The 16,852-nt window shown below is 30.0% G+C and overlaps 1 protein-coding gene across 2 annotated transcripts in view; it reads left to right on the forward strand.

Moving 5' to 3' along the window:
* Nucleotides 1-6,402: 6,402 nt before the first annotated feature.
* The window catches only part of S1 (membrane-bound transcription factor site-1 protease), a gene marked incomplete in the record, with an annotated part of 54,263 nt that continues 43,813 nt past the window's right edge, over nt 6,403-16,852 (forward strand). For both annotated transcript variants that reach the window (XM_043052064.2, XM_071184852.1), the window contains 3 exon segments: nt 6,403-6,615; nt 9,862-10,128; nt 14,523-14,674. In XM_043052064.2, the coding sequence (XP_042907998.1) occupies nt 9,948-10,128; nt 14,523-14,674 (333 nt within the window).

Here is a 16,852-nt window from a genome sequence, read left to right on the forward strand (position 1 = left end):
TACAAACTAGTTACTAGACCAGTGATGTTAACGTTCACCGTGACGTCCGTTTGGTCGAGTGATTGATCTTCCTGCCTTTATATCTATGGTACTAACTCTGAATAAGCTTATAAAGTGTAGAGTACAAAATATTGTCAAAAAAAAAGAATCGATTCTTTTTCAAAAATGAACTTGATGAATCGATTCACAAAAAAGAGTTGATTGAAATATCGATTCGTATTTCTGACTTTTCAGTGCAACTTTCTGCTATCTATATAGCCTCAAAAATAAGATTCAGTAATAGGAATAGAGAGCTATAAACTGACGCACAGAGCTCGTCGCACTCGTCTACATTATGTATTCTACTTAAAATTCTTTGCTTTCAGTTTTGACAATGCTAGATATTTATTTGCTTGCTATTTAATTGTTAAACATGGCTCATCCATATCTATTTCTAGCTGTAGGTGTTGTTGCGGCGGCAACCGCTCTGATTATATGGCTAAATAGTGAAAGACCTCAACCAGTGAGAACTGGAAGACGCAGTTCCAAAACAAACACTGTTAATCGAAACCATCCTGAACCAGATTCTGAATGTATGATATGTTGTGACAGAGCTGTCACAACCAAATTTATGCCATGCCAGCATGCCTGTATGTGCTCAGAGTGTGCTGCAAAGTATATGGAAATATGTGAAGAAAGAAACTATTTAAAAAAATGCCCTTATTGTCGCACAGTTATTCAGTCGTATGGCAACCTATAAAAGGAAATGCAATATTGCGACATTAATAATTTTAACTTAGCTTTATGGTGAATTTGCCTTAGTCTATTGAAGTGCACAAGTTTTGTAGTAATATTATTGGCATTTTGTTTTGAATAAACTGAAATTTGTGTGTATATATCAATCAAGACTGTTTTATATTTATAGATAAATACTTTTAAAAATGTATAACGTGATAACTTTTAAAAAGTGTTAAATAAAATTTTTGCCATTTTTCTTTCTTTTTGACCTTTAGTTTTTGTTGTGTAGGTACAAATGATCTTAAATGAATTTATATGACTCTTTATTGTTCACAGTGTTTTCCAAAAGTACAATTAGCACTTTAAGGTTGTGTTTGCTTTTTGCAATTAGTTTCAAATCTAAGAACATTTTCACTTGTTGGCTTCAACTACTATCTCCAAAATATTTTTGTACCCGATAACATTTTTTAAAAATAATGAAGTAAATTGAAAAATACTGAAAAGGATATGAATCCCAGAGACGGCTTTGAGTTATATGCTTAGTTTTACTTGCTCTGTGATTTTTTTCTCTGTTGCCATTGAGAGTTGTTGCGAAAAATTAACAATATTTATTGCATTTTTTCTCCTTCTTATGCTACTACTTGGTTATTACTAAAATTTGGGGATCATTTTTGTTCAAGTACCTGTGCAAGTATTTTTCTTACTGTTGGATTAAGTATATATGAGTAAATGTTTCATAAGAAGTTGTTCATTTCATCATTATCAGTAGCAATTATTTTTTTGCCAGTTTGTTACAGGTAGTTCAGAAACATGAAAGAGCCGGCCGAGGGGTCAGCGTGCCTGACTGTGAAGCCAGTGGCTGCGTGTTCGAATCCCGCTCAAGGTATGGATGTTTTGCTCTGTGTGTTGTTCTCTATTGTGTGAATGTGGCCCATCCTATAAAACGGGTATCTGTGGGACGGGTAATGTTGCTCGCTTCCGTGACTTCAGAGGTGCCCACTGGGTAATGTTAATTGAGCAACACTTCCGGCATCTTCCTAGGTGAAAATGTAAAAAATTCAGTGCCTGCCATTAAAAAAAAATCATAAAAGAATGTTTTTCAACAGCATTATAAGAAAAATTAAATTATTGTTCAGAAATATAGGTTGTACTTCATTCCTATTTAGAATTTATGCACACTCCATCATAAGAAACGGTAACATAATAACGATTGCTTCGTGTGGTTTTAATAAACTTAAAAAAAATAATACTTATAATGTAGTTAATAATAAAATATATTTGTAGGTTTATTTTTACGAGGATGTAAATAATGTCCTTGGCCCACCTCTAGAGTGTTCATTTGATTCTTTGTTACTATGAATTTGAATATGATTGTTATGCGAGTCTCGAAATGGACTAATTGTTAAGACATGATCCCCAATAGAACACAGCAGTCAAGCATTACTGTGTACGGGTGGGTGACTACTTGGCAGGGTTCGTAATTTTTTTTAATAAAAAATAGATTTTTTTGATTTAAATCGGATTTTTTTGATTTTTATTCAAATACACTGTAAGAAATTTAATTTACGATTAAAAATACTTTATAAATGTTTAGTCAGAATTAAATTAACATTAAAACTATATTATAACAATATTTTAGGAGCTCTAACTTACTAAAATAATTTTTCGTTATAATACATAGCTTTAAATGCATGATTGAAATTTAAAGACTAGATGAAATAGAGAATTTAAAAAGTACATCAGGGGTCTGTTTAGGTTTTTTTGATAGGCACCTATTTTGTGAAATTTAGATATAATTTGTGAAAATAAAAAATTATATTAAAAATTCAACACAAAAAAATTTCAAAAATATGGATTTATCGTTTCTACGAGACACAAAAATGAAATTTTAAGAAAAAATATTTTGTGAAATTATTCTACTGTTTTTCCTAAAGTTGAATTTGTGAAGGTAAATTTGACTTGGATAGACCCCTGTACTTTAACTATTAAAGCAAAGTTTCAATTAGCAAACCATAATTTTAATTTAAAATTGTGATTTCTTTTTTTCCCTCTTGATTTTTAAAATGACAAAATAAATGTAACAGATTGTGTTTAAAAATGTAGTCCTAGTTAAACATAAAATATTCAAATTTCTGCAACTACTGCTCACAGGTNTCACAATTGATAAACTACCACTTTAAAATATATATTTGCTGTCCGGAGCAAGTTGGCATCTCTGATGATAGTTCAAAGTATAATTAAATAGTTTTATTTTGAACAAAGTAATGGTGAATTAAATAAATCAAACAATTATAACTCCTCCCACAAATAAACTGCTAAAGAATTACTTTGATTACCAGTTTTATCTTTTACCCCGGTTGATACGGTTTTACTGCTGGCACGTATTTGTGACAGTCGGCGCGAAAGGGTTAAATGTTTACTTTAATCTGTACTTTCAATCTCAAGAATCAATAGATTTTTAAAAATGTAATTTCAAATGTGTTGGAATTTAGCACACATCAAGAAAGAAAGTAATTTCGTTAACTAAAATTAATTATAGCAATTTATTTAAAATAAATTTTAAAACTTAGATAAGAAAAAAATAAAAGTATCAATAATTGAAACACTGTTTTTTAACTTTTAAAATCAATATATATAAAAAAAAATAGTCAACTTAAATTAAGCTGATTTAAATCAACAAACCCTGCTACTTGGATCAGTCTACGAAGGGACAGAGGGTGTGCGACTTTGTTCCTCGTTAAACTATTCTACCGTAAAGTGCTCGATTTCACACGAAGGCCGTCGGACTACAGAAGCTGGGATGCCACTCCCTCTTCAGAAGATCAATCCTCAGGAATGCTTCCCAGACTGTCGCCAATAGCCCATCGTGCAGCTCTAGCACAACATAAATAAACTACAACAATGATTGCTTTGTTACACGGTAGTAGATACCTGTAAAATTGGCCAGGTTTTCGATACCAGGTCTTAATTCTAAAACCGACGAGTCTGGATACCCAGTAATTCAATTTTAATAAGTCCGGGTAATGAAAATCTGGTTGGTTTCCGGGTAATTGTCAGGTACCCCTTATTTTTCTTGTTGATACTATTTATAATATAGTTGATATTATTATTTAGGTAATACTATTTCCAAGTTATTACTATCATAAATAATTTAATGGAAACTACTAAATTGCTTAAGCAATTTTTTCGTCTTCAATCAGGGACCCTATCGTGAGCTACCGGGAAGAAAGTTCCATGAGGGACTGACGTCACGTAAAGCAGAAAATTCTTTTTCCTCACCATGAGCCCCCTGGAAACTGTTTCTTGGCAAGAATCTCAATCGGTTTTCTTTCCAGCGGGTGTCAAGTGTCCGGAATCCTCATTCTTGGAGGGAATGGTGAATTTTTGAGAACTAAATACGATATATCGCCGATGAATGTCGTAATTATTTTCTATTTCATAAAACAAGATTTCAAAATTTCTAAAAGATAAACGTGCCCGAGCCATTTTCAAGACGATAATTAAGAGATGTTTTGTGTCATTAGTATGTGTGAACGAAAAGATACTTTCAGAGTTAACTAAGAAATTACGGCAAACTAAATATATATATGCTCTCATTATATGATAATTGTTACTATTTTCATGTTATATTACCTGGGATATATTACTTGACCAATACCTTTTTTTGAAGTTCCAATCATTTCTTTTTTTAATTTTCTTTCAATGAACTTTTAATTCAACAGTATTCAACTACATTCCGAACGATGGTTCTTTATACTATATACAGATAGCAACAAATTTAAAAGAATTTGTTACAGGCATAATGTATTATAAAGTAAATAATTTATTTATAATAAGAAATACAGAAAAGAATAATGGGAAAAGAAAATAGAATAAAAATGCTTCGAAAAATATTTATGAAATATGTACTTATTTCTTCTTTTACTCATTTTGAAATTTTTTATTCTCATTCTTCCATTAAAAAGTATACTATAAAAGCTGTGAAAGTAGTTCCTTGAACTATAATTTTTATGTATTTCAAACGTGAAATGATTTTACAAATCACGAAAAAAAAGGTTAAAACAGTCACTTTAATAATGTAAGGAATAAACCAAAGTAATAAGCAAAGTAGTAACTTTAGTCATTCATATTGTTACAAATTTAATTGAAAGCTAATGAACTTTTCTGAAATTAAGTTAATTAGTTAATAAGAGACCGATAGGTAAACGTTAATTTTTTGTCTGATAAAATTTCATTTCTTTCTGGCAATCAGTTTTGATTTAAAAACTAGTATAATTAGTAATCTATCTACATGCAGTACTCAGGCACGAAATTTTGAATCTTAATTCTTTAAAATATGATCATTATTTTAAGAGTTGTACTTTTTAAAAAATATTTAAAACAAATAGTGAAACCTATTAAAGGATGTATCAGAAGTATTTATTATGAAAAAATGGTTTTATTCTATGAATTATACATGATAAATATGAAAGTTTTTAATTAATAAAATTATATGTACAATAAATTAAATAATATTTCAAAGTATTCGCAGTTTATGTTTTTTTCGTTTAATGAAAACATAAAACATTATAAAAAGAAAACAATAAATCGTCAAAAATATTATCTAAATAGCAGAATCTCGTTTCGTTTTACCTATGCTAATACTGCCAAATTTAAAAAGAAAATCTTAAGTAAATTGTATGATTGGTTAAATTTTAGCCACGCCCTGTTATCTTGAAATGTCTGATTCCAAGAAATCTTCATTCCTTTCCCGGTAACCCTCATGGTAGGGTTACCCTGGAAAACGTGCGTCCCTGGAAAAACCCAAAACCAGCCATCCTCTAGCGTGGAAAACTCAGTTGTTCTCTCTTTCTTATTGAATTGCACATTGCGAGATCAGATCAGTGAGAATTTACCTTAAATAAATCGTCGAAAACTTTTTAACCCTTAATCACAAATCATGTAAAAAAGGAAAAATAATCTTGTAGCAAGCACGATTACTATCTACCTTTTAATTATTTCACCTAAGGTTCTCAAAATAAAGAGCCATTTACATTTTGAAGATAAAGCGCAGATGTTTGAATTTGGATGATGTTTTCAAGAGCTCCATACCTGTTCTAGTTCCGGCCAGAAAGTTTGCAACTGCTTACTACAGCTTATTCTGTGAGGCGATATTTTCAAACTGATAATTTTGTTCTCAATAAAAGAAGTAAATTAGATAATTTTTGAGCTTAAATCTGCCGTATTTCATAAGATAGTAATATTATTATAAGTAATTCTGGTGAGTTTGAAGTGAAAATTTGTTTTATATTAGTTATTTGCAGATATATTGTTAAAAAAGGTGACATGGTTGCTAGATTTTGATTATAAATAACTCGACTTTGATTGAAAATAACTTGCTTTTTTGGCAGTCCTGATTTGGTCTCTTTCCTTTTGTTCTTGTTGCAGACTGTGCACATTCTTACGTTAGTGTTAGCACCTTTAGCATTGTAAACACAAGTATTGTTAGTATTGTAAACACAAGTAATAAGTAATCAGCGTTCGCAAGAATCTCAAAACACAATGATCACGTTATGAGCCAAATGGCTTTAAAATACATCGGAAACAGGAACCCGAAAATATGGGCGGTATGGAGCTTGCAAGCGTTCCCTGACTACTCGGCTACTGCTGCATCATTTATTTATATTATATTTCAGTGAACTCTTTGCAACTCCGACCGCATAAAGAGTGTCTGCAAACGGTCAGTGTTTTTGTTGACTTGACGGAAGTCCGAAATGTTTACTTGTTTATTGTTAAATTTATTTAAATCATTTTATAACAAATTATTGTAGTTGATTTACATTTTGATTTTGCATTCTACCCGTGTTCTATGAAATCGCTCAAAAACGTAATTAGGTGCATAGTAGTTATAAGACTAAGGTGTAGTTTCATTTTTTTTTTAATAAATTGTTATATTTATATATTTTTTAACAATTTTTTTATAAAAATTATTATTCTAGTCCATTAAATTCATTGCAGAAAATTTGATTTCAATGCTTAAGTTGGTGACTTGTTAAAAAATGAATTTTATAAACAAACTTTCGCTCATCTATTAAATTCATTTTCTGAACTTGATTTCAGTGATAAGGCTGGTGACTCTTTTGTATTTTTTTTTCAATAGCCTGCTTATACTTGTAAGGTTAATTATTTTTAAGTGAATATGTGAATCTTTGTGAGTAAAGAGTTCAGGTGTCAGAAGTTTTTCACGAAAGTTATTTTGGATGTTATTTAAGTAAATTTTTTGCTTAATTCTTGTTGTTAAACAATATATTTATAAATAAATTAAGTTAGAAGGCATAATAAAAATTACTCTTTAAGTAATTAATTTCAAGTGTTAGTATTTTTTTATTTTAAGTGTTAGAATTTAATACTGTTATTGTTTACCTCTTATTTCCTGGAATGAATTACTATTGTATATAATTTCAATGTCATTATTTAGTATTTTTTTAAAAATGTAAGAAAAAAAATAGCCACTTATATATCTGTACAGAAATAATGTCTTGTTAGAGGCAATTATTTAAACTACAGAACTCTGTTATAATGCTATATCATTGAGTTGGTGCAAGTAGATATCAATATATTCATACTAGAAAAATTACTTATGAAAAAGAAAACATGGCATGTTAAATAAAATACTTTTGTGCTAAATTTAGTGTTGATTTTGTTAGAAATAATACTTTTAAGGAGATGGGCTTTGCTCATAAAAGAATTCCAAAAGAAGGGTACTGTAGGAAACTAGAAACAAATCTCACATGTTTTTTTCTCTCAGTCTAAATAATAATAAAATAAAAGTAATTAATTTTAAATAGTATTTATTTTGATGTTTTTGGCTAACTCTGTATTAACGATCAAATAGTCTTGGTTCTTATGTTCTTGCTATTAACTAGTTTGACTGTGTGTGTTTGTACAAATAAAAGTTTTCAGAAAATTTTAAAAACTTTTTCCTGTCACTTGTTAATAGTTTTTTTTTAATCAGTGTAATACTAGAATTTTAAAATGTGTATTGTTCTTAATTATGTAAAGAAGAAAAAAAATTATTCTTTTTTTGGTTTCAGTAGAGGAATATTACTGTTATAGTTGTTCCAACTTTTATGTTAAAACAGTAGTTTATTTTATATGTTATTAATTTACTGAGTGTTTTATTTATTTTAATTTTGTTTATTCTATTCAACCAATAAATTTCTGATTTATTCTTCTATAATAATAATACTGCCGAACTCGTTTACAGCCAAGGCAATTTTCTTATTATAAACCAGGTCAGCTAAAATTATCTAAAATAAATGTAAAATGAACTAGAATAGCATCTTCTGTTAGCTATTGCAACTACTGCCCCTAATTTCTTATTCCCTACATTTCAGTGGTTTTAATTGGTTGTCTGATTCATGGAAACACATCTTAGGAACACCACATTGTTTAGGGGCCATCCATAAATAATATTACCCTGTAGAAGAGGGTTCTTAAAATTGTGACAAGGGGTACCCGGAACCCAGAGTCAAAGAATTTTCCATACTCCGGCTTCAGATAATACCCTATATCTTGGGCTCCACTAATGCTTTGGCAATTTAACTTTTACTATATATTTATGCACTTTTGAGTTTCAGATTTTAATTTGAAATTTTAAGTATAAAAAGGAACATTAAGAAATATAACAATAATATTGACAGCTCTCACAGAAATTATAAATTTAATTTAATTCATAGTTGAGTTATTTGTTCATTCTTAAGAAAAGAATTGAATTTTTCAAATTCTCTTTTATATTTGAACTTAAATCATTATAAATGTATTTTAATATTATGAACAGTCTATTTAACAGCAACTTAGCTAATGAAATTGCCAGAGTTCTAGAGCATGAGAAAATTTTGAGTTCCAGAGTACTCCGACTCCCGCTCCAGCTCTACGAAAAGGGTGGCCTGAAGTCTGACATCACACATAAGTTGAAATTGAAACATTTCAAATCAGCATATTGTTATGCTCTTAAATGTCATTAAAACACTGCAGCATATTTTTTGTAGCTCTTCTGTTTCATTAGCATGTCAGCCCCGGGGGCCCTGGTCTTCCTCAGAATTTCATTCCAGGCTGTCCTGTTCTTTGCCAAGGTTTTCCAGTTATCATTCTGATGGTTTTTAAGGATTTTATCTAGACAGTTAATCCACCTAAGTTTTGGTCTTCCATTTTTTGGGAATCAGATGGTTTTCCCAAGAAGATCTTAGTGACTTAATCGTCATCTAATCTTATTAGGTATCTTATGTATAGCAATAAATTTGATGATAACTGGTTTTTCAAATAGTTATAGATTTTCAAATTTGTTCTTCAACAATAATTGTCACACTTCATTCCTCCAATACAATAAATACTTAATGAATACTCAACTACTTCTCAATATTTTTCTTTCAAATCTATCGAGCCTCCCTTTCTCTTTCTCGGCTATTGTCCATGTTTCACAGGCATATGTAAAGATCAATATTTTGTAAAGTAGACGTTTTGTTTTTCAGCTAATGAAATAAGATTTCAAATATTTCTGCTGGCCAAAGAGACTTCTGTTAGCGGCTGTGTCTCTGTTTCGAATCTCTGGTATTGCGTCATTCATTGTGTTAGTTTCAGAACCTAAATGCTTGACACTGTTAGCAATTTCAAATCTGTATTCACTCATTAAAATTCATTGTTAAAGTTATGAAATATTGGTATTCAGTGTTTAGTTTCTGCAGTGCTAGTATTTGTTTGTATAATATGGCAGGACATATGACTAGGAATTGGGGGAAAGGGGACATTTTATGACAAAAGGGAGGAACGGGACAAAAAAATTAAAAAACAACTGTCACGTAACTTATGAACGACCATTTATTTACATAATATTTGAGAAAATTCAACTGAAATGGATGTATTAAAACCCTTTTGAATTGTTTTATGTTTGTTTTTTTCTCTTCTGATGTTTGTAGTAAAAGTACTTTTAAGAAGCTTATTAAAAATTACTCCTTATATTTAAGTTATGCATGTAGTAATGAAATATTATATAAGCTTTTTTATATTTAAATATTGGTTTCTAATAAACAATTTTGAATGTATTTGTCATTTTTTTTTTTACATTACTAGATTATATTTTGATGCTAGACTATATATTTTTTTCAGATCATGCCTCTCTTCCAAATTAAAACAGATGGTATTTGCTCAAAATTGTTAAAGTATCGTAACGCTTGAAGATATTTTTTTCAAGCATGTGGTTCAAGGTTCGATTAAGAAGCTTGAGTACTTTCCGAATTCGGCAACTATTATGTTGCCACATTTTATTGTGGCTGCCCATTTTTTGTATAGTGACTTTTCCTTCATCTTGTGCACAAAATCTTTCTTCATCTGGTCATTATTATATAGATTTTTCATCAGAAGTAGTAGATAATGGTAAGAATATAACTTTTCAAGCATTCTTTTATTTTTTTCTTCATTTATGACTATATTTGGGCCTTCAGCCTTTATTAGTGTTAAAAAAAACATTAGTTTCTTTTTAAAATAAATAATAAAAAGTTATGACATTTTTATTTTATTTGTGAATTGTTTAACTGACTTTTTTAATTTTAAAAATATTAAATACTTTTAGGAAATTTTTGCTGAAATGTAGGATTCTGTTTAATCAAAACATAAGAACTTATCTAACCACATGTTTCACAATAATAATGTATCCCAGTGGTGTGTATAGGTATGTGGTTGTCCTGGGCAAGCTTCTCTATTAGATGCCTTTAAAAGAGAAGTGTAGGCAATAGGAAAAAAAAAACTATTCAATTTGGAGAAAAATTGATATGCAAAAAATTTTTATTATTATTTGTTAAAAATTTATTATTTTCAGCAAAATATTTTTAAATGGAAATAATATTTATACCTAAAACTTCATTATTAAGTTCGTTTGGAATTCTTATTTTATCTTATTTTATTCTTATTAGATGTATTATGTTATATTTTATTTGTATAGTATTCTTTTTAACCCAAAAATTTACCTATAGGTGAATTTACAAGAGATAATTTTTGAGAAAAATAATACAAGCTATCTAGTATTGAATTTAAAGTTTAAATAATAGATTGAATGCCTCCTTTGACTAAATACCTAATGCTGTTGCTCCCTCTTTACACATCACTCGTGATTCTAGACTATAATTCACTTTTAATAATAATTGTGTCCTTTTTTGGCTTAGGAGCCATAGATTATGCATCTGTGGAAATTTTATGCATTGGTTATCATAATGGAATGATTGCTTCTACCGATCATACTCTAAATCAGTGGTTCCTGAACTTTTTTGTCTCGTAGATCCCTTGCCATGTTTTTCAATTTTGGGTAGACCCCCTGCTTACCTGATATTAATTTTTTGTAAATTCATCAACTTCAAATGTGTTTTTGACAGCTGGTATAGTGCTACTCACTGTGAAAGATTAAAATTTCTAACTGTAGTGAAGTGTAGTGTGCAAAACTTAAGAAAAAAACACATGTTAATTTTATATATTTGTTAATTAAATTCAAACTAATTTAAATTAATGTGTAAATTGAATAAAATAGTGCACTATAAAACTCGTACTCCGCTACTAATATTATAATTGCTGAAATTAGTTTGTATACAAAACCGTAGTGTATTGTCGGTCTGTTTATAACATTTTCACATAAAAACTGAGCAACAAATCTGCGTATTCTTGTGCGCAGATAAAGTTGGAGGTCTAGCTAGCTAAAGAGTTGACACAGGTTAGACTACAATTTACTGCGAAAAAATACTTTTTTGTAACAAAATAAAACCTTACAACCAGAGAAAATAATAATGTGGGCGGAGCTGCAGGCAACTGCTAGTTTATAATAATTCAGTTTCATATATCAGAAAATAATCACAATAACTTAAATTTTAATAAAATTTTTACTTCATAGCTACTTTCATAAATTATGTAGAATGTAGATACAGGGGTCTGTTTAGAAGAAATTTGGGTCCGTTAACACACCCTTCACAAAATATCTTTTCATAAAAGCGGACCCTTCACAAAATAATTTTTCTTTTAATTGGACCCTTCACAAAATTGTTTATCTTCATTATTGTTTTGTTAATCGAATAAACCCTTCCCAGGGGGGAAAACAAGAAAGATGAATGTAAACGAATTAAGTTTTGTCTTCGGCAGAGGCTTCTTCTATTATTCGTTCGAAATGAATATTCTGCGCTCAGCAGTATAGACTAAATACCAAATATTTGTATGTTGCATCTCTAATTTTGAATCAGCAACTGCTGTTTATTTTTGAAAATTTAATAAATTAATTTACTTTTTTTATTATAATTTTACAGTGGTGAGCACAGTCTTGTATGTATTTACAATTTAAAAACTCCTTGAAATTTTTTTTTGCAATAACCGGACCCTATTTGGTACTATAGTAAATAGGTACTACAGTGCTCACCGTTTCTTAAAATCACTTTCGTTTTATGCTCTTTTGATTTTATTAAGTGGCTGATTTTATTAAGAGGCGATTCAACATAAAAAAAGAAATCACATTTTTACGATATATTCTAAATGCACACACTTTAAAAGCTGAAATAATGATAACATTAATGCTTCATTTTAACTAATTTAATTATTTTAATAAAGTAAAACCTTACATAAGATTAAATTTGCAAAATTTTTGCAAAGAACCGATCAATGGTTGCTTGAGTTGCAGTACTTAAAATTAACTTTTCAACATCATTTGATAGTTTATAGAAGTTTTTATAGTTTTCGATATTTCCTCCTCTTTGTTCTAAAGCTTGCGCAATATATTAAGTGCTTTTCTGACTTCCATTGAAGATGGCACTGATGAGTTTATTTCATCTTCTGAATCTGATTCCTCCATTTCTTGATTGGAAATAAATTTGCGATTTTTGATGTCTGTAACAATTTCAGAATCAGATTTTCCCCTGATGTTTGCAATCATTATCGTCAATAGCTACTTAACGTGAAAAATTCTCGTCAATTTCATTTTCTTCATTGCTGAGCATTTCTTCGAAACAGTTATCAGCTCCATCACCAGTGCTTAATCCACACTTTTTAAAGCAATTTGATATTGTTTGGGTTGAAACAATGTCCCATGAGTTACGAATCAAATGCATTGATTCCAAAATCGTAAGGGATTTCGATAGTTTGTTTGCAGTTAAGAGTTCCGAAGAGCTGTCACAGTCTATGTCACTAATGATTTTTTGAACAACCATTTTTCTGTAATGAAACTTGAATGATCTTATGATTCCCTGATCAAGGGGTTGAATAATAGCTGTAGTTTTGGGTTTCAAAAACACTAATTTAATGTTTTTCAAACACAAGTCCTCATCAGCAGGGCGTGCAGAACAATAGTGTAAAAGTAAGACGACCTTTTCATTTTTCAGCTCCTTGTCCCATCCAAGAAGAAATTATTTTGTGAAGATGCTTTATGTCATCCATGCATTATAGCTGTTGGCATAACTGGTGGGCAGGTGTTTTACTCCTTTAAAACATCGAGGTTTTAAACTCTTTCCCAGGGCTCGAAAAAACTCAAAAATTTTACTCGCCCCCGAGGACGGCTGGACTTTTGTACGACAACAAAATTGAAAATGTATCACGAACATTAACGGGAAAATGGCCATCCGCGCGGATGTCGTATTCGAGAAATTCATTGTCCGCGGGTAATTTTTGACCGCCGAGGACGGGCGGACGGGCTGTTTTTTGAGCCCGGCTCTTTCCTATCACTAAAGTGTTTTTTTTACAGTTCCTGTCATGTTGCATGTTAGCAGCATGGTTAGTCTTTCCTTTATTTTTTTACAACCACCAGTCGATTCATTTTTAAACAGCAGTGTGTGTTCAGGAAGTGCTCGGAAAAATAATCCTGTTTCACCTGTGTTGAAAATTTGCTCTGGTTTATAGTCTTTGATGAGTGTTGGCCACACTTCGTTTACCCAATCGGCGGCAGAGCTAAAATCAGCATCTTGCATTTCACCATGCAATTTATGATAGACAATGCAGTCTTTCCATCCGGTTAGCCACCCATCTGTAGCATTAAAATCAGAATCACCAAATAAGTTAGCAAAGTCCTGTGCTTTGTGAAATAAAATTCCACGGGAAATTAGAATTCTTCTTTCGCGTGCATTTTTGAACCATTCTAACAGAGCCATTTTAATTTCCTCCGATTTTCCTTCACACTTACGCTTTCTTGACAGATTTCCATTCTTTTTTTATTTCCTCGGAAATATTTATCCTTTGTTTAAGAATATTGAAAAGAGCAGTTTGGGAAATCACTAATTTAATTAAAGTTTCACATTGACTACATTTAGGAAGTTTATCATAGTTTTGCAACACTTCGAATTTATCTTTAAGACTCAAATCCTTCCTTTTTGGCATGCTGATAAAATTTAACACCAAAAGAACTTAAAAATGATATGTGCTCTAACTCTAACTATAATTTACTCAAGCGGCTTAAGTAATATGGAGCATGTGCACAGACAGTTTTTGGAAATCTATTCATGTTCTCTGTTAAAATAGATAACAAAGAAACTTCTCTCCCTTCTATGGTTCATTCAATAAAAAGTAGGATAAGAATTCAACCCCCTGTTGAGTGAGAGGTTTCTCCAAACTTCATTCAAGTTAAGGAATTGAGCAATTGTAGCAATTTTCGGGGGTTGGCGACCGTTAGCGAGCAGGGGGCACAGCCCACTAGTATTAGAATAATTCACCGAATTTATGTAACTATTACATTGTGTTGTTAATTTTTTAAAACATATGTTTAAATTATATCAATTAAATATTTATTTAATTATGAACTACTTTTTTCCTAGAATTCATTGTGAGTTTTAAGAAATTTTATAATCAAGATACAAGACTAAAGTTTATCAGGACAGCTTTGCATCGCTTTGGCTCAGACAGCTGGCAAATTTTACCTCGTAACAATCCTGCCAGCAATTTTCCTAGTGATTTTGAAGTTTTGCAGGTAGTTTTTAACATTAGTTTTGTTCTAATCGAACATTGACTTTTTCATCATTTTCTGTGATTAAATATTAGTTTAAATATAGTTTTGTTTAGGTTTGTTATTTTGACTTATAATGTTTTAATGTGTAACTAAAATTGACTGTTCAGTGTGCATGGGTTGTGGGAATAAGTGGTTGAAATAGTCCATTTTAACTCCAGATTTTTTATAAACTTGACTCTGACTTCAATTATGGTTTTGTAAAGTAAAAAAAAAGGGAATATTCAAACATATGAACTTTGCTTAGAGTCTTTAAAAATGCTGACAAAATTTTAAGAAATGTTAATTTTATCATTAGGTATCACTTCATCAGTCTTTTTCTTTTTGACAATTTGATTAAAATTGTCAAAAAGAAATAGAAAGAAATTATAATTGTTTTGACATATTTTAAAGTTTTTTAATGTTTGTAATCTAAAGAAAAATAATAAACTAGCAAATTTTCTCTTCTTTTTTTATTCAAAATTGCTGAGATAGTGAAAACACTTAGTGCATAATTATTACTTCCATCTGTGGTTTGAAGTAGAATGCTACAATTAGAGTAACTACTGTAGTCGCTACTTTTTTCCTGGTTCCTTGTGTGGTGTACTACTTTTTAAAAAAAGTAGCCTAATGAGTAGTGGGATAAAAAAAAAACAGTAGTTTGTTGCAATTCTTGGCAACTACTTTTTATAAAGAAACAAGGTTCGAACCAAACTAATTTTTCAAATTAGATAGGTGCAAATCTTTGCAGGTCTGTCAAGGGAAGCAATGAAAATGCTCCTATGGCTGAGCGTCAATAAGAATTATACCTGATGCTCAAAAGCAGCTGGTTTTTTTTCCTTTAATCTATCCGTTAAGATTAATAGCTAACTTATCACATTGGTCATACCTCCAAAGGTGAATGTATACTCATGAAACACTAAAAGAATACTTGATGTTATTTCAATGGAAAGAAATCATTTCTATTTCTTAGGGGGGAAATAAATAAATAAAGGATGAAAAATAAAAGAGCAGTAATAACTTTAAAAATCTTAAATATTTTATAAATTCCTTGCATTTTCTAAATTAAATATTCACTGTCAAGAAAGTCATAAAAAATTGGAAGTTGAAAGAACAAATTCACAAGAAATTTTCTGCATGACTAACTGGCTCATATAAATACGAATCAATACTTCTTAATAATTCCTTATATTTTAGCCACCATTTTTTTATTCAAAATCATTTTGAACACAGGTATAAATTAATTTTTCCAACAAATTTCGTCTCCTAAACGTAATGAAGTAGAGATATTTCAAAAGTATTTTATAGTCATGTAAATATTTTACAGTAAAAGTACTTTTGACGATAAAAATATAAACACAATGGATCGTTATTTAATACTTAAGTTAGGAATCTGAATCTTATGAATCACTACTGAGAAAGATGTGACCGAAATATAAATGTCTGTTTGATTGTCAGAGAAAACTGACAGAAGTTGAAAGTTGATTCTTAGAAATGCCTCTAAGTTTCACCAGGTAATCAAACTAGTTAAGTTGTTTTACATTCCAACTTCCTCACTAGTAATTAGATAGATTTTGATAGCTTTTAAACATTACTTTGCAACCTTTATATACTCTAAATTTTCTTCATTTTCAATAAAAATTAAAAAATATATACTCTACCGGTCAAAAGTTTGCGAAAATTTTGAAATCTGCAGAAAAAAGGTCTAAATTCAAATGTTCATAGAACTACGAAAAATCATTCAAATTGCATGAAAATTTGATTTGTTCTAAAGTGAACCCTCTACAGTTAGTTACATATGATCAAATTGCAATACTTTGTTTTTTGCGAACTGAATCCAGCTTTCCGTCATGGGCTGTTTCTAAGGTGAAAAAAGTTGTTAAGTTTGAACACTTGCCAAACTTGCAAAATTTTTTTTTGTATTTTCTGTTAATAGAAAATAGTTATTTGAACCATTCTATGCAAGCCCTCAAAATTTCAGATCGATTTGATTTTGTTTGACGAAGTTATAGAATTTTGAAAAACTTGTGTACTTTTCTCAATTTTTGATCATTCCACATATGCGGTCTTTTGGTCTATACATCTTCTACCAAAGAACTTTTTAATTTTAATGTTTTCTATATTTTCAAATAATTAATATTGATTATAAAACAAATATTCTTA

Source organism: Parasteatoda tepidariorum, chromosome 1, assembly GCF_043381705.1.
Source record: "Parasteatoda tepidariorum isolate YZ-2023 chromosome 1, CAS_Ptep_4.0, whole genome shotgun sequence".
NCBI classification, from domain to species: Eukaryota; Metazoa; Arthropoda; class Arachnida; order Araneae; family Theridiidae; genus Parasteatoda; species Parasteatoda tepidariorum.